At 36.7% G+C, this 23,132-nt stretch overlaps 2 protein-coding genes across 2 annotated transcripts; one reads left to right on the top strand and one right to left on the bottom strand.

The window, feature by feature from the left end:
• The first annotated feature begins 16,330 nt into the window (after nt 1-16,330).
• On the top strand, nt 16,331-19,723 carry LOC113302937. The gene is made up of 2 exons (XM_026551912.1): nt 16,331-16,537; nt 19,214-19,723. Exons 1-2 carry the CDS (start codon nt 16,399-16,401, stop codon nt 19,303-19,305), a joined length of 231 nt encoding a protein of 76 aa, XP_026407697.1. The 5' UTR covers nt 16,331-16,398; the 3' UTR covers nt 19,306-19,723.
• Nucleotides 19,724-20,103: 380 nt separating this feature from the next.
• Nucleotides 20,104-21,188, bottom strand: LOC113305543 (uncharacterized mitochondrial protein AtMg00810-like). The gene is made up of 4 exons (XM_026554565.1): nt 20,761-21,188; nt 20,424-20,658; nt 20,251-20,316; nt 20,104-20,181 (listed from the first exon to the last, which is right to left on the bottom strand). Exons 1-4 carry the CDS (start codon nt 21,186-21,188, stop codon nt 20,104-20,106), a joined length of 807 nt encoding a protein of 268 aa, XP_026410350.1.
• Between the last annotated feature and the right edge of the window lie 1,944 nt (nt 21,189-23,132).

The raw sequence follows: 23,132 nt of genomic DNA, 5'->3' as shown, positions 1-23,132 counted from the left end.
AACCTTGTTTGTGGACACGAAGATACCATCATTATTTTTGTGCTCACAGTACTCACGTGTGATGCAACAAAATAAGCTATCATGTTAAGTGCAATTCCCCACCAAACGGTTACGAAAATGTAACCAAAGAAGTTTTGTGTGCGACGTAGAAAACAAACAGAGTGATAAATCTTAGGGAGATACTAGAATAAGAACATGATTAAGAAGTGGGTTTTCACGGGTATAAACCCGACCCCGACCGACCCGTAGCGGGCGGGTCAAAAAACCCGCCCGATGCTTGTGGGTGTGGGGTTGGTTATGAAAGTAAAAACCCGATGTTTATGGGTGCGGGGTTGGTATTAGATAAAACCCGACCCGCCCGACCCATGTGCAGCTCTAGTCAAAATCGATATTCCTACCCTTTTAGGGTTGTTTATGTTGATCGTACGTGAACCCTATTACTCTGTATATAGGTTGCATAACCCTACATTCTTTTCCTTCTCTGAAACTCTTTTCATCAAAAGCTTGCTTGTGGAGCTATTGTTTTTGTGTTCCTTTTCATAAACCCCATATTTTAATTTTATGGAGACTCCGGGCATCTTCTCTTCTGATGGAAAAAGAAGGAAAAAGAAAAATCTCATTCCTCTACAACTTTGAAGATAAAAATGAAGAATATGAAGAAACCAAGGGCTAACACCTCAAATCTTCAGAAGTTTTCTGTTGTTCTTGAAGAGTTGAAAGAAACAAGGATGAAGATTCAGCAAATAAAGGCTATTGCTTTAAGATCTCTTGAAATTCAGAAAGCCCTGATTCAGCAACAGTCAAGAAGGTTTGTTGGAATTGACTCCTTTTTTCATAAACCTTATGTTCTAATGTCTGTTGACCACAAGGAGTTCGGAGACGATAAAGAATTTTTCAAGAATCTTAATTTATAGGAAACTTCTTATGAGAATTTATTCTTATGTTTAAGAAGGATAACTAGGGGTTGGAATAGCATTATTTGTGATTACACATAGCTATTTCAATGATTTTCATCTTGTAATGTTTTTATATTTATTTATTTAAATTCTAAAGTTATCTGGAAGATGATTTTTGTAGTATTTAATCTTTTTGATTTCATATATTGCAATTGCTTATGAGATATATATGTTAATTACGTTCGTGAGATGTGCTTATCTCATATATGCTCAAAAAGTTAAGTATATTGTGTCATTATGCAAATATTGATGAAAGATAAAATGAACTTTTGAAAAATTCCGCAGTATTGATCTTTCCCTGATCCACTTTATGTGAAAGTACTGTATGGCTCCGTAAGTTTTCTTATGTTGAGTGTTTCCGATTAAATTAATCAACAAGGTCTCCTTGTGGTTAATTTATTCGAGTTTACTGGATACAAATCCATGTGATTTGTTAATGTCCAAATAAATCCTTCTTTTCTCGTAAAAGTAAGGTCGCTCATGTTGTTCTCTTGGGAATGACATCAAATGGGGGAGCTCTTAATTGAACTTGTGCTTAATTTCCATATCTTTGTGGGGAATGCAGATGTGGAATATTGTAGGAGCTATCTTGTATCTTTATAAACTCCTTGATGAACACACTAGGTTTCGACTATGTGACATCATCGAAATAAAGTTGATATGTTCTCTTATAGTCATGAAGTAACTTTTTGAAAATTTCATTATGATCTCGTAGTTTTCGTACCTTTGCCAATTTATATTGACAAAAAGGGGGAGAATTATTTGGTAGTTCACACTACATACATATGATTTACGAATCATTATGTAAGGGGGGGTGGTTTTCATTGTAAGATGAAGTATTGACTAAAGGGGAGTGATACATATCACCATAGTATTATTTCAAAGTTGTGACATTGTATAACAATGATTGACAACTTATGTTTTCTTATTGTTATGGCTACGGATCTTCAATAACAATGATGCTAAGTTGAACACGTTCAGAATCACTGAAGTACTTGGAGTAGGCGAATAATTCAAGGAATGTTGAAGAGCCAAGGAAATCAATCATGATGTATGAGAAGCTACAAAGTTTATTTATTTTGTAATCCATATGTATTGATAGTTTTGTCACTAAAATTGACAAAGGGGGAGATTGTTAGAGCACTGATCGGTCGAACTCGCAAGCGTTGCTATCTCAAGATTGTTTCTCAAGTTTATTGATCAAAATTATATACTTGATTTCTAGTCTACTTATAGCTATGTCTCGAATTAGGATAGAATGTGTAGTTGAGCTTTAGACTTCACGGCATTCATTAATTGAAGACAAAGATCTACTGAGGAGCTTGGAGGAACTTTATCAACAAAAGGTATGTGAGACTAAAACTTATTTATCACTCAGAAGTTTATTCTATTCTATCTTTTAATGAGACTAAGTGAGTTATGCACATTTGATATTTCGAAATGAGTTTATCTCGCTTATCTATTTCTCGAAATATGTGTTGGAAGATTTTTACTTTAGCTATGTTCATCATATTCTTGACGAGTTTGGTTGGAAACAATTTATTTTTTGGAAACTAAATATAATGTCAAAAGATGATCATGCGAAACTTGAATATCTTATATGATTTGTGTGAGACAATCATTTGATGTTAGCTTGGGAAGTTTCGTATTGATCATTCTATCACTTAAAAATTACTTGAAGCTAATGGTTTGTATGATACAACCACTGTCGTCTTCCAAGGATGTTTCAATGATTGAAATGAGAGTTTAGAATAATTACCCATGTCTGGATACAACACGGTATGCATACATAGTATCCGAACTGTATTATGATAATTCATGTCCATAACTCTTGTTTGCGTACCTAGTATGCGAACGGGTTTACCTGAGTTGGGTCCGGATCGGTTGTTCGCGAACCGGGTTTGCGAACGGATTGACTAGGCCAAGGTACGGAAATGTTTTTCACGTACCTGGTTGGCGAACACAGTGCTGAAGTTCTAGAATTGGTTATATATGATTCTCATACTCATGAACTAAAACATTTATGATCTAAGGAATGCAATCTAAACTGTGGCTTTATGTTCATGAATTGATTCTTGTATAAGTATTTTGTACGATTACGAATCAAACCGATTTCGATTCAATTTTTTCATATATATTTCAATGAGATAGTGAACAATTGAACAACTCTATTTGAAACACAATTAGATTCGTTTTATTATCTTTCATGATTGATTGATCATCATATTTGATCTAGAAGTATTAGATGCGGCTAAGACAAAAGTGTTCATATGGCTAACTTCGGTTAACTGTTATTGAGCCAACTCAATATACATGTTTAGGTACGGTAAGCCATATCTAAATGAAAGTATATTTGATTTGTGTGTAACAAGCTAAGACCATCTAATGGTGGAGATTGATTGTTTTATTTTTAAGCAGACTTAGCTTGAATCTTAAATCAGGTTTTCATCTAACGGTGAATATTGAATGCTTTGTTACTAAGCTATCTTAGCTTTGACTGAAAGCAACCCTGATTTGAAAGACTATATAAGGGAGAACTCTAGCAACTGGAAAACATAATCCCCACACTTATGTATGTTACTCGTTGCAAACTAGAGTCGATTCTCCTTTAACCTAGGTTTTTCCAAAACCGTTATAGGTTAACGACTTGAAAACTTCATTGGGATTCGTGAAGCCAGATCCAACTATTTTCTCTATAGTGGCGTATTTTGATCTTTCTTGTTATATCGTATTGTGTTTTATCTTCTCTAAGATTTACTCGAGATTTATCTCCGATAGATAAGATATAAAAAGTAATCGCAACAGTTCTTCGTCTCAGACTCGTGTCCGCAATAAATTTTCATGTTAATCAGTTGAGTTATTATGAGGTGACTAATATTTCTAGGCTGCTCTTCGGGAGTATAAGACCGGATTATTAGTTGGTTCATGTTCACCTTGATTTATCAAAAGATGGAACCAAAACCGAACAAGAATAGACATATCTGTGGGAGACAGATTTGTTTATAAGTTTTCGACTTTGGGTCGTAGCAACTCTTAGTTGTGGGTGAGATCTGCTAAGGGAATCAAGTGCGCATAATCCGGCGTGTTTCTAGAGACGTAAAGAACGCGGCTGTACCTTAATCAGTGTGAAACTTGGTAAGGGCTCAACTACATTCCATTCTGAAGTTTACTTGTAGTAGGCCAGAGTCTGTAGCGGCTTAATACATTGTGGTATTCAAATCTGGACTAGGTCCCGGGGTTTTTCTGTATTTGCGTTTTTCTCGTTAACAAAATTTCTGGTGTATGTGTTATTTCTTTTCCGCATTATATTTTTATATAATTGAAATATCACAGGTTGTGCGCAGTAAAATCAGTTGATAAATCTGACCTTGTTTGTTACATAGAACTTTATCGACACTTGGGCATTGGTCTTCGGTACCGTCCAAGTTATTTCTCATATCAATCAGGCTCGCAGATTTCTATCTGTTTGATTTGTTGATTGTATTGAAAAAGAGATAAAAACTCTTTGATATAATTCTTGATTGAGTGTCTCTTTTAAGTTGGTTCTCTCGGAATTACATTGGAGTTTAGTCTATACAGATTTCCGAACAAATTATTGGGTGTGGTTGTTATACCCTCTCTTTCAGATTGTTCAACAGGCATTCGACATCAAAATGAAACTCCTGACATATTGTAAGATCATACTCAGGAGATTGGTTGACAGTTTGGCCCTTCATTTGCTTTTCGCTGTTCAGAATCTAGTTAACAAGGATATGGAGCAAGATATTACGAGTGAACTCATAGGTGGTCCAAGTGGTTGTAGTGGTATTGAAAGGATGCTGGAAGAGTCACCTTCTGTGGCTACCAAACGTGATAAGTTGAACTGAAGCATTAAACTGCTTAGGGACTCCAAGGATGTTGTTGCCAAGATTATTGATCACATTTCTGTCTATGTCGAAGGGTCAATATAAATACTTTTATTTTGCTACTGGTTCCGTAATGTTTTTAATTCTATTATATTTTCTGTTTTCTTAATTATGTTATGCCTAACTATCTTTGTTTAATAAGTTAAAACCCGTTTCTTATATTATTTGGGTTTTCGGTTGGAATTAGGAATTTGCTAATGTTCTATTAGTTTCTATGTTGATGGTAAATTTATATCTAATTTTGTGTATCTATGATTTTGGTTTAGTGTATCTCTATATTCTCCCGATTTTTTTTGGGTTGTTCTTGAGTTGTCTAATCTCAACTCTGTCCCGAAGAATTCTCGTCCTATCGTGGATCTGGGTTACTTTGCAGTATTTTTCTTTTTGCGAAAATTGCAGTGACCACCAAATAGATGGAAAAATAAGAAAATCAAATAGATACTCTAAACCCATCTGATTATCTAACCAACACAATTTTAAGTACCCGAAATTCTCTAACCAACACAATTAGTCTTGTGACCACAGAAACCCAAATGGGCTCTCACCTCTCTCCTCTTTCTTTTCCCCCCTAAACCCATCTGATTCCTTCCTCCGCAGTGAGTTTCTAGCCGTTAAGCTTTGTCTTCTTCCCTTAACGGCTATTCTAACGGTCAATTTCTACCGGAGTTGTAGCCGAAATTTCTCCTAATGATCACTGCTCCCTCAATCTGATCTTTGATGACTACCTACAATCATACTTGCTCTTGCAACTGCAATTGTATCAATCACAGGAACACTAATTTTATCACTCACAGCACTCACAAAACACAAATCATAAATATCTCTCAACTCAAAATTACAGGTTCTGAAGCAAGGAAGAAGAAAATCACCAATCATACTAGTATGGAAGCTGAAAATCCCCACTACATGGAACCCATTCATCACTAGAGTTATCGATTTATGCTGAAATTTCACTACTCTATTCTATATGTCATCCACAAACCTCCCTTCATCCTTTCCAGCACTCTTAAGCTCTTAAATCCTCTTGAAGAAAGTCACAAGGCTCTTATACCCTTAATTGGGATGATTCTATTGAAAACCAACTCAATTGATTCAATCTCATACCCTGGATAAAAAATCCCCCCAATCTAATCAATAAGACAAAGTTCATTCCTTTCTGTCAATTGAATGGAAAATTTCTGCACTACCCATCATGTTATGCTCTCAAGAACCCATGGCAGATCACAATCATAATACATCACAGGTCTCAATGGGTTAGAGCTTTGTTTCACAATGGTTTACGCTTTACAATCAGTCTTAGCTACTTCAGAATGGAAACCAGAGATACAACCATCATCTCTGAAAACCTACACCATCCACCACAAACCCAATCTCATCATCATCAAAACACATCTAAATTTCAAACCAACAAAAGTTTCATTCAAACAAATCTCTCAAACACCACAACAAACATAAAAGATTACTTCAAATATCAGTTCAACAAGGAAAAACATAAACAGAATCAAATATGTCTAAACAAAGTACCAACTATTAAACATCAATTACTATACCCTAAGAGATGCAGTATCCAGAAATTAAACGAACCCAATTCCAAATGTCATCAATTCCCACAAAATAAAAACCAGAAATTAAACAAAGAAGATCCAGGATGGATCATTATCTTACTGAGGATTGCTTCGAGTCTTGCTCCGAGTCCCTTGACAACACTTCGAGTTCGACTCCGAGTCAAAAAAACTCTAGGCATAACACTTCGATTTACAGGCTCTGGAGAATGGAATCCATCATTATCAGCATTATCATCAGCAACATTCCCTGCTGGATCATCTACCGAAGCTTCGGGAGCAGTTGTAGATGCACTCCTTTCAGACACAAAATCAGATTGCATTGGATCAGTAGATAGACTAGCTGGTCTAGTACCTGGAGCTCCAAACCCTGCAAAAATAGCACGACCAATCCTCCCAACTACAGGACACAGAGCATCCATCACAGGAAATCGCATGGGCTCATCTCTGTGCAGAGTCTGACCAGCCAAGTGACGGACAATTCTCCTCTCTCTGGCATCAAGAGTAATATATTGGTAACCAATCCGACTAACACCAGATACCAGGAACCGATCAGCAACTACATCAACACTTCATGAACTTCAAAAGGCTCATATTTGGGGTGGAAAGCATACAACACCCAAAGCTCATTTGCACCCATTTGAGGATGTGCTGCAGATTTGGGCATACCAGTTACATAGCATACTCCACTACCCTCCACCCTCGTCAAATTACCTTGATTTACACTCTCAGCTGCATGTTGAGCACTACTGCCAAACCCAAAATTAGCATGCACATCTGCAAATGGGTTACTGGTATCTTGTCCAATGGGTGCACGCTTGGGTTGATTAAAATGTTGCCAAAGACGACCCACCGGAGAATCCATCAACAATTCATGCAAAACAGCGTCTGGTGGTCGATATTCTTTCAAATCCTCCTCAAGCTTCACCTCAATATTATGCTGCAAATCGTCCAGATACTAGGAGAAATCTTCTTCAAACTCAAGAGACTCACAGCCCTGTGGAAAAGGAATCTCATACGGCAGCCGAGTTATACAATGCTCTCGAGGATACCAATGGATTCTTGGTTCCTCCTCAACCTCAACCATCTTTCTTTTTCCCTTTCGATCATCACCAGTCCTTATTTCAGACATCGTATTTGGAAGTACCAGAAGCTCAATTTCTTTGGAGATTTTGTCGAGGGAAGATCAATAGAGCGAATGAAATTAATTCTCTCCTCAACAGAAGAAAAATTAAAGGATAAAGGAGACAGTTCCTGGGGTCTTTCTTCTTTAAATGGAGACGGTTTCCAAAACAAAACCTCTTACATATCCCACACTTCTTTCCCTCCTCCTGTCGCTTCACTTCTCCTTTCTATAGGGCATCAGTACCTATAATATACGGATTTCATCCAATTAAGATTGAACCAACTAATGCTTTGTGTCTATGTTTGACAAATGACATCTGGAAGGAGAAATTTCTTACATTTGGCAACATGGAAAATTCAGCGCCAATAACTGCCCCAACTTCCTTCACACCTACCAGTCACTCAATTTTGATTCAGATAGAAATCTACCGGACTCAGCTAGCGGTCTTTCTGACTCAAAAAATTTCTCGGCTGACTGGAATCTCTCAAAGCAAAACTTCTCTGGCCACAAACTAACTAGCAAAAGTTTCGGACAACTTATATCTGACAGGCTAAGTATCTCCACCTCTACAATAATACAAAATAGCTTTCAAATTCTTGCGCATGCTCACCATGATAACTTGTATTTTACTGAACATCCTTTGCATTCCAGTAGAAAGTACAGGAAAAACTCTAACCTTAATTATAATAAGCTATGCTCTAGTTTTTCTTTCTATGACAGGTCACTCTCACAAGGCTTACCAGTAGTCAGCTTCATCAACAATGCCAGTCAAGCCAACCAGTTCAGGCGTAGGACTCTCTGGGTTAGCACATGGTTTTTGTACCTTTCATCAGTTTGGAGTAGGACCCTAAAAACCCTTCAGTACCTCATCCAACAAGTAATCCAAAGCCAAACCAATTTTAAAACCTATCTCACTAAGATTCTCACTGATCAACTTATACAAAATAACAAAAAGTACTTTCAGAAGATCTCTTACATACATCACAAAATTCAAATTAAAGTGGTGAGCTCTAGTACTTATCTCATCATCTCTCTATCCCTCTATACCTTCATCACTACAAAAATTTATTCCATGGCAACCTCTTCAGGAACCAAACCTTCTAATCCAGTTGCAAATCTGGTTAATCAAATGAATTCTTCTCTAAATATTCCTGAAGATCTATTTCCTAAAGTTTTCATCAATGCTGGGAATACTCTACCAAAAAATAAGGAAGACTGGAAATGGGTTTTCATTGGCATATATTGTAGCAAGACTTCTCATGATACTAGAAATATCTCAAGATTCATCAACTCAAACTGGGAGCTTATAAGGAATGTTGAAGTTAACCTTTGGAAGAAAAGAAAAAACTACTACTCAATCAAGCTTGGCAGCATAGAGGACTATAAAGTATTCAGGAAAGGAGGAACTAGAGGAATCTTTGACAAAATCATTGTGCTAACTGAAGTTCCTCCATCTGGACCTAACTTCATTGATGAAGCAAACTTTTACAAGGTTTGGATTTGGGATTTAGTTAAAAGAATCCCAAAACACATAATATCTGACATCAAAAACATCATGAAACCAGTTGGAATTTATCAGGATTCAAGAAAAGCTTATGGAAGAGATGATGATGAAAAGAATCTGGAGGTTCTCCTAACCATTGATGTAACCAGGGCTCTGAAATATGGTATCGATGCTTATGAGAACCCTTCAACTTCATATTGGCTTGAAATGGCCTATGCTCTAAATGGTATTGCTTTCTGCAAAGTTTACAGAATCCGTGATCATCCTTGACCTCTTTGTGAGGCAAAAGAAGTGCAACCTCAAACCAACCCTCAGCACAACCACTCCTAAAACTTTAACAATCAATACCCATCATCTTCAAATAACCAATATCCCTCATCTTCAAATTCTCCTAACAAATCCCACACTCCCAACAACTCCAGCTCCAACAGTCCACAAACACCCATTAAAATTAGACATTACTCCGACAAGGATGCAGCTGATGAATTTGCCATCAAGATGAGAATAGCCCAAAGACAGATTATTCTAAGAAACAGCTGTGAAGAACTTGATGGACCTGAGGATTACATTATCTTCAAAGCTGGCCTGCACCAACCTATACAAGGAGAAATCCCTACTACCAACTCTGAATCCCTTGTTTTCCAAAAGAAGCATAAAAAACTCATTGAAAGCAATAAACAAAAAGAGAGGCTACGGAAGAAGAAAGGAACCCACATCAAAACTGCAGCTAGAAAACTAAATTTTCCAACTACTACTGGATTGGATATCTCTTCTACCCCTGAATACTCATTCCCAAAAGTCAATAATCCACAACAATATCCCATCCCAAATGCTTCTCTCCCAACTGCTTTTGTCATTGGACCCTCCTTATCTGAAACTCAACAACAAATCAATGAGGACTTCAATAAACAGAAACAACTGCTTTGGGAAAGAAGGAAAAAAGAGTTCAAACTCAAAGCTTTGGATACTAACCTTCACCCACAATTAGTTGATCCCAAAAGAAAGCTTCTACAACCAGAGAACACTATTGGAAATCATCTTCTTACCTGGGAGCAAACTCAGCCTTCAAAAAGGAGCAATACTCAGTCAATACAAATGGAAGAGGACCATTTGAAAGACAGGACTACTAGTGGCCTTGAGGGAGAAAATCCTTTTTCTCCAATCCAGGTATGGACCTCAATTCTCACCTTAAGTTTCCAACATCTTCATCTATATTCTTATAAAATTTTCACTGGTAGGAAAAATTTCATCATCATTAGCCTAATCATCTATATTTGCACTATCCAACTTAGCTATAACTATGAAGGATACATCATCATCATATTCACATACCCAAATATTTCCTATTTCTGGCAATTTTATTTTTCTCTAGCTTGGAACTATCAAGGTTTAGGACAACCACATACCATAAAACAACTAAACAACATGCTAAACAAGTATAATCCTGACATAATTTTTCTTTCAGAAACTAAACAGCAGTCCAAGAATTTAAAAACTACTCTTAGCAAAATAGGAGTCACAAATTTCTGGTTTGTAGAACCTAGAGGTAAATCCAACACTGCTGGTGGGCTTGCCTTAGCTTGGAAAACTAATCTGAAAGTCACTATAGAGGTTTTCTCTAACTACCATATTAATGCTTTTGTTGAACCTGTAGATAGTGAACCTTGGCTTTTCACAGGTTACTGTGGTAATCCTTATACCACTCTAGATAAATTAAACTCTTGGAAAATGATAGAAAACACTCACACTCAGAATACCCTTCCTTGGTTGATAATGGGTGAATGAACTTTGTTTTGCATGATTATGAAAAACTCAGCCAACATCCTATTGATTCAAATGAGGCTAAATTTTTTTTGGAGAAAATAAAGGAAGCAAATCTTACTGATCTTGGCTTCACTGAATGTCCCTTTACCTGGACCAACAAAAGAGTTGGTATTCACTTAACTGAACAGAGGCTTGACAGAGGCCTTGCTTCTGAAAGCTGGCTTGACATTCCCCCAAATTTCACCATTTCAAACCTCCCTGCCATTGGATCTGACCATAACCCCATTCTTCTCAATACCAATCCTACCTGGAAACAGGGTCACATCCCATTCAAATTCTTTGGTCCTTGGCTTGATCACAAGGATTGAAAAGAAATCATTGTTGATTGTTGGAAGGCTCACCACAAAGGCTCTCTAGCCAATTAAGATAGCTAGAAAGTTAAGAGATGTCAAAATTAAGTTGAAGAGATGGAACAAAGATGTTTATGGCAACATCAAGACACGACTTGAAGAAAGCATCAAGCAGTTGGATTGGGTTACTAAACACATCTTCACCAACAATAGAGGTCAAGCTATAAGAGAAGCAAAAAACCAGGTGGAACATTGGAAAGACATTCAAGAGAAATTATGGAAGACAAAAAGTAGGAACCAACTCATCAAGCTATGTGACAAAAACATCAGTTTTTTCCGCATCTCTGCCAAGAAAAGATATAAAAGAAACAAGATGGTCCCCATTAAACAAGAAAATGGTACATGGCTGCGCAATAGTAAAAAAATACATCAATGTTTCACCAACCATTTTGCCAATATGGCTACAGCTGAACCCATAACTATCAACACCTCTCTCATTAACCTCACCCCCATTACTATCACCACCAATGAGATTACCAATATTCTAAAAATCCCTGATGCAGTAGAAATTAAAAACATTCTTTTCAGTATGAATGGAGAAAAAGCCCCAGGTCCCAATGGTTTTCCTCCAAACTTCTTTCAAGCTAATTGGGAAGTTGTTGGGGAAGATATCACCAACATGGTTCAAAACTTCTTTACCTCTGGCTTCATTGTTAAAGATATGAATTCTACATTCATTTCCCTCATTCCCAAAACTGATAACCCTACTACCCCTGCTCAATTCAGACCTATCTCTCTTTGCAATACCACCTATAAAATTATATATAAAATGCTTGCTCAAAGACTCAAACCTCTTATACCCAATCTCATTTCTCCTTTTCAATCTGCTTTTATCCATGGCAGATAATTTCTGACAATATTGCCATTGCCCATGAAATTATTCATCATATGAACACCAGACAAGGGAAAAAAGGAGCTAATTGTACCATGGGAATCAAGATTGATATGGCTAAAGCCTTTGACAGAGTCAACTGGGACTTCCTAATTCAGGTGATGAAACAGATGGGATTTAGCAGCCAATGGTGTAACCACATTCACCAATGCATCTCCACCACCAGTCTTGTTGTTCTTATTAATGGATATCCTGGAAACTTCTTCAATCCTTCAAGAGGGATCATGCAAGGAGACCCTTTATCCCCCTATCTTTTTCTTTTCTGCATGGAGGCCCTTTCTAGATATCTTATCTCTGTAGAATCTCAAGGTCTCATACATGGAATCAAACTTTGCAATAATACCCCTGCTATCAATCATCTCCTCTTTGTTGATGACTGTATGATATTCTGCAAAGCCAACATGTCTGAATGCAACAATCTCATCAAGATTTTCCGAGAGTTTGGCCAATCCTCTGGTAAACTAATCAACTTTGCCAAATCAGGGATCTTCTTCAGTAAAAACACATCTCCAGATATGGAAATCGCTATTAGTGAAGCCATGCAGGTTCAAAGAATTAGCAGCACTGATAAATACTTGGGCTCTCCTCTATTCACCAACATAAGCAAGATTCAAGCCTTCAAACCTTGTATGGATAAACTGAGACAAAGGTTTGCTGGATGGTAAACAAATCTTTCAACAGCTGGCAAAGTTACCTTAATCCAAACAGTCACTTCCACCTCAAGTGTGTACCAAATGAACTGCTTCAAGATACCCAAAGGAACCTGCAAAGAACTAATGCTATCCAAAGGGATTTCTTCTGGAACAAGGAGCAAGATAAATCTAAAGGATTATACTATATTGCTTGGGATGCTGTCAACAAACCTAAGGACCTAGGTGGCCTAGGCTTCAAAAATATGGAATACTTCAACCTTGCCATGATATCCAGAATAGCATGGAGATTAGTGAAAGAACCAAATTCTCTCTGGAGCAATACTATGAAAGCTTATCATTAACCCAACCAGGAGGTTATCAGAATTGACACTAAAGTAAAGGCAACCGACTCTTGGATATGGAAAGGAATCCTAGAAGGCATATCCTGCATTCAACAAAATTACATTTGGAAGATTGGAAATGGATCAAAAATCCATATCTGGGAGGACAGATGGATAGAAGGATCCCATAGCATTATACAAAAACCTCCCCTTTGCCCCCCTGACCTCATAACTGTTAATCAACTTTTCACTACCCATGGAGAATGGGACCAAAATCTCTTAGCTCTTTGGTTCACTCAAGACACCCAAAACCTCATTATCAACACCCATCACAACCCAGACTCTGAAGATAATATAATTTGGAGTCTGACTAATACAGGGAATTTTTATGTCAAATCCCTGTATGATGAGCAGATCAATGATAAGTATGCAAATGATGCTATGATTTCCCCTTGGATGCAGACATAGAACCTAGACACTACTCCGACTATCCATATTTTCATTTGGAAGTGTGCCCATGGCATTCTCCCTATTAATGTCAAAACTGCCAGCATCTTACATTATATAGACCCTATCTGCTCTCTATGCAAAAACTCCTCTGAAGATATCACTCATGTTCTTTTATCCTGTCCTGCGGCTTCTGATGTATGGACTCACATCTTTGGGGAGAACCATCAACTCTTCTCTAATTATAGATCCTTTCATGAGTGGTTCAATGGTTGGTTCTCTCCAACAAATCCCAGAGCTAATTAGAATGCTACCTTTGCTACCATCTGTTGGTTCATCTGGAAAGATAGATGTGATCAAATCTTCAGAAACATTCAACTTTTTGTTGCTAAAACGGTTATATAGATCACTCAACATCTTTGTACCTACAACAGGGTTCTTCACAATCCTGGGCATATCCTAAATAGTTACTTCCACCACATAGAGCCAAATGTCCAGAACACAAACTCCACCAGTCTGAACAACAATCTTGGAGGAAATCTTGGCATCACTATTAGCATTCATATTCAACACATGAACAATGGAATAGCTAATAGTGATCCTCTTACATATACTAATTTTGCTCTTTTGGCTGTTTCTTTTACAGGTCAATGCATGTGAGCTAGAAACATCAAAGACTACACAACGGGACTCAGCAGCTCAGACAGAGCAAGTAGAGGAGCTCAATTAGCACTGAATTGGGGAGAAGAGCTGCACCAGCAACACATAGACTATGCAACAGAAGAAGAAGAAATTCTACAAACCATTCAATCTCTTTATTAAACTCAAGTGCAAGTACGATTCCAAGGAGATCATCTTCAAAATACTGACAGAAGAATTGATCCAATTGATTTTATCTTGGGAAGGTTAATCAAAAGAACCTCTCAACAGAATATAACTACTGCAAATTTAGCTAGGATAGCTAGAAATTCTACTTCCTTCTAGAACTTCAACTGAAAAGGTCCTAATCTCCTATCTCTTTTTACTATGCTACAACATCCTACAAACATTTATGAAACAATGGATCACTGTAATAATTCCAACACTAGCATTGATAGAGATCTCCTCTTGATGGATCATCCTGTTGCCAGTCCTGGCGTGGCTGATACCATGATTGTAACTCGGGGTGAAGTGCTTAGTTGAGCCCTTCTCTCTTTTTTCTATAAATAAAAAAGTAGATACTTTAATAATATGTTTAAACGATAAGTTTTACAAAAGAATGAATAAAATAAAGTAGCAGTCTTTCTCAAACTGGAAAAACTTAATCAAATAACAGCAAAAAACCCCACTTCAGTATGCACATAAAAACAAAGCCACTAATAAATCACCCAAGAACAAACCAGTCTTCAAACTGTGAGAACCACTGGATGGAGCTACAGCTGGTCCAAATCTCATTAGAGAAGGTTCTGGAGCAATCCCAGAATGAAACCTTGTCATCACTACCACACCCAGTTTCTGTCCTCATTCACAATTACCCTTGATTCCACTAACAAAATAAAATGGCGCTGATTGATCAAATTTAATTTCAGTACTTCCGTTTTTGTATTCAGCAATTGGCTTTGATATATTACAGTTAACATAATCTTCTTTATTAACTCTGAATGCTGATCTTTATGTGCATCAAATTTCCAAACTATTGCATCAAACAAGGCGGAAAAATATATAAGTTGAGATATCAGTTTTATGAGAAACAGATTAAACGAAAATTTAAAAGAATTTATAAGATTAATATATAGGGTAAAAGTTAATGGTTACCAAGTGAGCCTCCAATGTTGGAACGAGTGGATCCATCCCATTTATTAAGAGAATCTGACATTGGTGATTGAACTTTCCACGAATTAGGTTTTCTTCCTACTAAGATATATGCATCTTTTGTGAAACTGAATAGAATTGATATTAACAATAATGAGGAATACATTAGCAGAGAAGCCATTTGAGAAAGGGAGAGAGAGAAATGAAACTTTTGAAGATGAAAGAGTAGAGTAGAGAAGCCTTTGACAGAGAGAAATGAAGCTTTTAAGTTTTGATAAGATGAAAGAGTAGAGTAGAAAAGCCTTGGAGAGAGTAGTAATGTGAGTTGTTAGCTCAGGGGAGTGAAGTTGATTTGTATTGCTAATCTAACTTCATATAGAAAGAAAAAATAGACGTTAAATCCTTTTCGTTTAACCAAAATATATGTTAAACTTTTTTATTTTTAGAAGAACTAGCCGCTAAATTAAAAGAGGGAGAATTCCTTCACATGTTTATCCTCACACTATCGCACATTTTAGTCGTATTTTTTGTGAATAAAAAGCAAACTTTTACGGATTTGAAGATAATATTTTGAGGATAGACTCCTCCTTTTACGAAGCTCTACGTCCCTACAAAAAATGAGCGTATTCCGAAATACTAAACCTCACCGTCTATGAATCTTAATTTTAATGATTAAAAATTCGTTAATTTTCAACGTCTCATTTTCAAAATATTAGATGGTGATGTATACATCTTGGAATGCACTCATTTTTCATAAATATATAGAGTTTTGCAAAAAAAAACATATCCCCAAATATTAACTTCAAATCCGTTATCATTTGGTTTTTATCGACAAAAATACGTCTAAAACAGGCGAGTCTGAGAATAAAAGTGTGCATGTATCCTCCCTCGAATTAAATAGCAGTTACCCTTTGGGTTCTCCAAAGCCAGAAAAGAGTACAAAGGTAAGTAGTAGCATATGTGCCCTTTATCAGTTAAGTAAGCAGCGAATATAATAGCCCGTCTGTGAAGAGCTATAGATGAATCGAAGAAGGGAGACAGAAAATATAGGGGAAAGAAAACAGAGAAATGGAGAATAAAAGCAGTGGTGCGAGTGTTGGAGGAGGGTTTAAGCGTTATTTGTACAGCGGAGAAAAGAAGCATGTTTTTGCTGGTATGGTTGTAATTGGTGTCATTTTTGGCATCCCATGGTATTACATGAACCAAGGTATTGTTTTACTCTCTCTCTCTTTTTTATTTTCTGTAATAATTCATTTCTTATGATTTACTTCTTTAGATCGATCCACATACATAAAAAAAAAACAAGGATACGGATCACTCCGACCATGGATTGTTTTTTTCTTTCTAATTGGTTTTGGTGAATTTGGTCAACGTATTATGAGGTTTAGGGTTTATAAATTGTCTAAACCCTAGTTTCGTCAGCATGTTCGTTTCAAGAAATTGGAGGCTGGGTAATCCAATTCCTGGGGAATGCGCCCAATTCCTTGAACCGAACGGGGTAAATGAACTCCATGCAGTTAAGAATTTTAATTTTTAGGAATCCAATTCCCTCCAAAATAATGCAATGGAATTGGATTCCAGGGTAAAAACAAAGGTAGTTGAATTACCTCATCCAAACATGAAATTTTAGGATTCGACTCGAATTCCTTGGAATCGAATTCCTTGGAATCCAATTCCAAGAATTGGGTTACCCCATAATTGAATTCCTAGGTTTCCAATTCTCTCTATTGAACAAGGTGTTAGATTAATTAGTACGGAAAATCTTAATTAGGGTCGGTTACATGTTAACTCAGCTCCCATCATTTTTGCTCAAACCTAACTTCGAACAAACAGTCTCTTTCTTTAAATTGATTGAGTTGATCTTCAGTAAGACAATGTTTAAGAATATTGTTATTAGGTCAATTCCCATGTTGCTTGTAGAACTAAGTGATCTTAGATTAAGTTGGGTTAGGAAAAAAATTTGGAGTACGATTTTAGTTTTTGGATGAAACCGACTGTCAACTATATGGTTAATTAACAGATGGGGTAGTTAATGATATTTTGTATTCTGTACCTTGTTGTATTTTTTGGCCCTTGCCAATTTGATCGAACAACATCTCGTTATTAGGCCAATTCCAATGATTCTTCATTTTCCTCGATTGTAGATCAATGATCATGTACAATACTTTCAGTCCTCACCAACTTGATCTTGACGTCCAGATAATTTTCGGCATGTAGGCTTTGTTTGTTCACTTAAGAAGAGTAAAATGTCACTCATTTGGTATACCGTAGTATTAGGTAATGCTTGATAGGTTGTTATCTGTAATTATTGATAAGTGTGCTGTCAATATTGTGATTAATGTAGCAGTTATCCAAGCATCACTGACCTCGATGTTGTGTTTGATTGAAATTTGAATGTGAATCAGAATACTGAGATACTCTTCTCTTTAATAGTGCGTCTACTCTCGTTTCTTTTATTTTGTTGCAGCGAAATAGTTATTATATACTTCTACAGTTTATACTGATTGCAGCTAAGGGGTCACTGGTGTGTTCTGCTAATGTATAGTTATCCCTTGGTTGATTTACATGATCAAACAAAATATTCTATGAGTACAATGTCTAAGTGGTTCTTAAGGGATTTGAAAATCTAGGTAATTTTTATGGGTTTGAAGTTTGAACATATCTGCTCATGGTCTGAGACTTTAACAAGTTAACTTCGTTCCCCAGGCATATAACTAGGATCATACTCAAATATGAAGCTGAGACACATCTAAAAATCTAGAATTAGTTGCCCTACTCTAGATACGGTAAGCATAGGCCAGTGTCTTTAGAGACCTACAACTCTATCTAGTATATGGTGTTTTCAGCGGCTTAGTTTGAAAGCTTGATGATTGAGTTTTAGAATGCTATGGAGAATATTCTAATCTTTCATCTAGCCCGTCTCTAATCCACTGCACAAGCCCAATCACTGAGCCTCTTATAAACTTGTACAGCATTGAGCACCAATCCTTGAACCTAGACATCGTCCATTAGTTTTAAGTTTATAGTATATCTGTATATGCATGTGTCTAAATCTACTAATTGATGTATTACACTCTCATACTCCTGGTTAGCACCAGTTTGAGAGAAGAATACAGAACAGTGCAAGTGGTCCTGGTTAGTCACCAAATGGAATATGTGATTTACATGCAACCTTTCGTGGTATAATTGGTAAGATTCATGATAGACACAAGGACGGATTTCTAAAGTGTTAGCTTAGCCAGTTATGGTTGACCTATATTTTCATGCTAAATGTAAACAAGTCTTAAGCCAAAACACTAGTGTGATGGAATTCCATTGGTTCAGATTGAGTCAACCTTCCTCCTGATATATCTGTTGTATATTATTTGTTTGGCTCAACTGGAGCTTGGCTCACCACTGAAATCACCTCTCTCTTGGTGGGTCACGTTTTAAAAATTTGTATACAAAAGCTTACATTAGGAATGATGATATTGAGAAAAAGAAAGTGGATTAAATCCAGTCTAAGGGCCTTTCTTTTTGTTTGATTGCTTCTGTCATAAATTTGCTAGTTTGTACTTTGAGAAGCTTTAACAGTTTTGAGTGTTTTTGGCTACAGACTTGCCCTAGTTTTTGTTCATTTTTTCATGTAAATATAAATTTGGATTTCTAATTTGGTTCCCACTGAATTTTTCTACACTTAATATGCCTAGGTCTTTTGTTCTCATGTCCTCAGCTTTGATTGTCTTTGAATTATGACTTACTTGGGACAGACTTCAAACTGAACTGCATTTCCTTCGTCTGCTTGAATATTGTATTTATCACTGCATGTGTTGATTTGGTCAAATCAATGCTTAAGTTTTGTTCAGATTGCTTGATTATCTTAAGTATCCCATCTTTCATTTAGGAACAAAGCATCGATCTCATCAAGATTACTTGGAGAAAGCAGATAAAGCAAGAAGTGCAAGGCTTTCTTCAAGTGCACCGTCTGCCAACTGATCTTCTGAAACTTGGTCATGCATAGGTGAGGATCTTCGTGGCGGACTTTTGGCAATTCAGCAGGGAAAGGCTTAAAGTTTTTGTTTTCCTTTTTCTGTTTACTGGTTAGAAATTTCCTTACAGGGGTGCAAAAATATCCGTCGTTGACAATAAGCTAAGTAAACATAGTATGTGTTTCAGCTGCTGCCTTCAAATCTGTTCTCTTTTTCCCCTTGGTATTCTTGAACTCGTGGTCAATTCCATAGCTTATACAGGATAGAATTTTATGGGGTAATAACATCTGGATGTTCATTCCTGACCACAATATCTGGTGAGTTAAAAGAAAATTATCCAATGTTTTCACCTGCAGCGTTTGGGGTTTAGAACCTGTATGATCACAGATTTATCACCTTTTAAATTAGCCTCTTTTATTTATTTATTTTTTATCTTCTTGTTTACATTCACATGAGCAGCTCAATCTGAAAAATGGACCATCTTAACCGGATTAACATGAAACTGACCATCTTGTTTAATATATTCCCCTTTGGTGAAAAAACAAACAAACTGAAACATGAAACATGAAACCTTTTTTTGGATGATCGTAGTTGAAAGTCACGCTTGTTATTGTTTAGTGTTGGAATTCAACTGCCGTGTATGGTTGAATTAGAATGAAACCACAAAACACATTCTCATTCACCAGCAAAGAAGAGAAGAAACTCTTCTTATACGAACCACAAAACACTTTCGCATTCACCAACAAAGAAGAGAAGAAACTCTTCTTATACAGACAGTACAGAGTACAAGCTGTCATAACAGCAGTCAACCTGTACAGACACTAAGAGCTAAAGGCACACTGTTTACAGACTCATAGTAGACCCTTTTACAGATAATGTTATGCTGAAATAGAAAGTCATACAATCAAGTACATACTGTCACTACCCCCTCAAGTTGAAGTGGTTGCAGCACCTTCAGCTTGTTTTTCAAAAATTCAAATCTTGGAGTACTGAGACCTTTAGTGAAGATATCTGCTGCCTGTTGTAATGCAGAAATATAAACAAAACCTGCAAATTCTTGGACTGAACCAATTCTCTCACAAAGTGAAAGTCTAGAGTTAGGTGTTTTATCCTGCCGTGAAAAACTGGATTTGAAGCCAATGCAATGGAGCTTTGATTGTCACAGGCAATAGACGGAGGAGTAGGAATGAAAATGTAAAGATCCTTGAGAATGTGACAGATCCAAAGCACTTCCGCAACAGTAAAAGCAAGAGACTCATACTCTGCCTCTATACTACTTCCGGGAACAATAGGTTGTTTCTTGGATGACCAAGAAATGGGATTGCCACCAAAAAAGATACAGTAACCACTCACTGATATTCTATCATCTGGGTTACCAACTCAGTCAGCATCAGTGTAGTCTTGCAAAGCTTTAAACCCTCTAGAAAATAAAAGACCATGCCCAAGAGTGCATTTGATATACCTGAGAACTCTCTTAGCAACCTGAAGATGTGTCGTAGTTGGAACATGCATAAACTGACAAATTTGATTGACTTCATAGCTGATGTCAGGTCTTGTCCATGTGAGGTACTGTAATGAGCCAACTAGAGATTTGTATTTTGTAGGATCGGTAAGAAGGTCCCCATTTGAAGCAGAAAGTTTGAAGTTCGCAGGAGAAGGATATGTGCAAGGTTTGATTCCAACAAGATTGCATTTCTGAAGTAGTTCAATGGTATACTTTGTCTGACATAGAAAAAGACCTGTAAAATTTCTAGTGACTTGCAAACCCAGAAATTTTTTTAGAGCTCCAAGGTCTTTCATAGGAAAAAGAGTACCCAAATGATGAATGATCTTGTTACACTGAGAAACATCATTGCCAGTAATAATGATGTCATCCACATAAACAAGCATGATGGTAAGTTTAGATCCCAATTTCTGAACAAACAAAGATGAATCAACTAGAGATGGTTTGAAGTCGAGAGAGATTAAAGCATCTGCAAGTTTTTCATATCATGCCCTTGGTGTTTGCTTCAAACCATATAAGGACTTGTTGAGTTTACAAACATAGTCAGGATGATCCTTATTTTCATAGCTTGGAGGTTGTACCATATAAACATCCTCCAAAAGATCTCTATGCAAAAATGTATTGCTGATATCAAGTTGCTAAATATCCCTATTAAAATTCACAGCCATAGCAAGTACGATTCTGATAGTTGTTGGTTTCACCACAGGGCTGAATATATCATTGTAATCAAGACCCTCAAGCTGATGATAACCCTTGGCAACAAGCCTGGCTTTGAATCTTTCAATAGTTCCGTCTGCTTGTATTTCACTTTATGTTAGATCATAGCTCGGTTGAACTCACCAAGCGTTGATATGTCAAGTTTGGTTGTCATATTTTAGTATCAAAATTCATCTAGAGTTGATTGATTAAATACTAAAGTCAACTTCGTTTAGGTTAGACTAGAAAGTCTAGGAATGTTGAGACATACAAGTATTACTCTGAAAACCTGAAGAATGTGAAGAAGTAGCGAACTACGACGATGACATCATCCTTCCACTTGAGGTTAGTAATATTGACTTGAACTATTTCATTCCTAACGTATCTTTCAAGTCGTGCTATATTGAAAACATAACTGCGAAGGTGTATATACTGTACATATTGTATAATACTCTAGTGATGTGACATGATCATAATAGTATGATCATATTATTAGGGAATTAGACTACGAATTATAACTCTTATCTTTTGAACTTCGTAGATATGACATCGACATAATCTTGTATATGTTGTTATGATTATGTGAATGAGTTATGGTGAAGATTTTATCTTAGGAAACAATGTTTAACATTTGTTTAAAGGAAGTACATTCATGAACTTGTTTCGTGAATCGAAAGGGAAATCATGATGCTTACTAGATATCACCCCGGCCTACGGCCGGGACTCAACCTCTTTGGATTTCTGTTTGTTGTTTAGTCACCGCATTTATCCTTTCAAAATATTCTAATCAGCCCGAGAATTTACCGGAAACACAACCAGATAATAAAGGTCAGTCAGAGCCTCATTAGGAATGTTACCAGTGTTTAGATCCTAGTGTTCAATATATCCGACATAGTAACAATTAATGGGTCATCATAGCTACTGCTTGCGACCCCGACCATTGAGGACGACCCAGTGTTTAGCTAATCAATTTAGTTAGAATGGCCAGTGTAGCCGGGGCCGTACATTACAGTGAGCAATATTAACGCTCATTCTTTCTCCCACACCAAGAAAAGTTATTTATTAGTATGTACTCGTACATTTCTCATTGGTTCGATAGGTTAGAAAACAAATTGTCTAAATTTGTATAAATCAGGTTAGGAAATTAATTAGAGTAGGACATTCCTTCTTTTATTAGCTCCGTCAGCAGAGTATCCATTTACAGAAACTCTCCATTCCGACTCTTTAAATCTCGAGAAAATATCAAAATTTGATCGCCAGTGGTTACTTTGGTGGCAACCTAGTTGGTAGTTACGATGACAGTCCCATAATGGTGGGTTCCGGTTGAAGTTTGGATGCTTGGCTTTCTCTTTTTGAATCCCTGTTCTGGGTATTTAATATCTTCAAAGTGTTAAGAACGGGAACTAAATGATTCTTAGGACACCAAAAAAACATTCAAACAAACGGAAAAGTAAGGCCGAAAGTGATCCCATCATGGCCGACGTAATCTTGATTTCTGTTTTATGATTCAGTTAATCTCAGGGATTTGTATTCATTAAAATTTGCAAACCATTAGATTTTCTTCAGTGGAGCATCAACTTACCACGTTAGCAAATTATCATAGCAATTAGCAGAGGATGCAACGCAAGTGTTGT

This window comes from Papaver somniferum, chromosome 8, assembly GCF_003573695.1.
Source record: "Papaver somniferum cultivar HN1 chromosome 8, ASM357369v1, whole genome shotgun sequence".
NCBI lineage: Eukaryota > Viridiplantae > Streptophyta > Magnoliopsida > Ranunculales > Papaveraceae > Papaver > Papaver somniferum.
The sequence above is the reverse complement of the archived record's forward strand: the minus strand, read 5'-3'. Positions and strand labels throughout refer to the sequence as shown.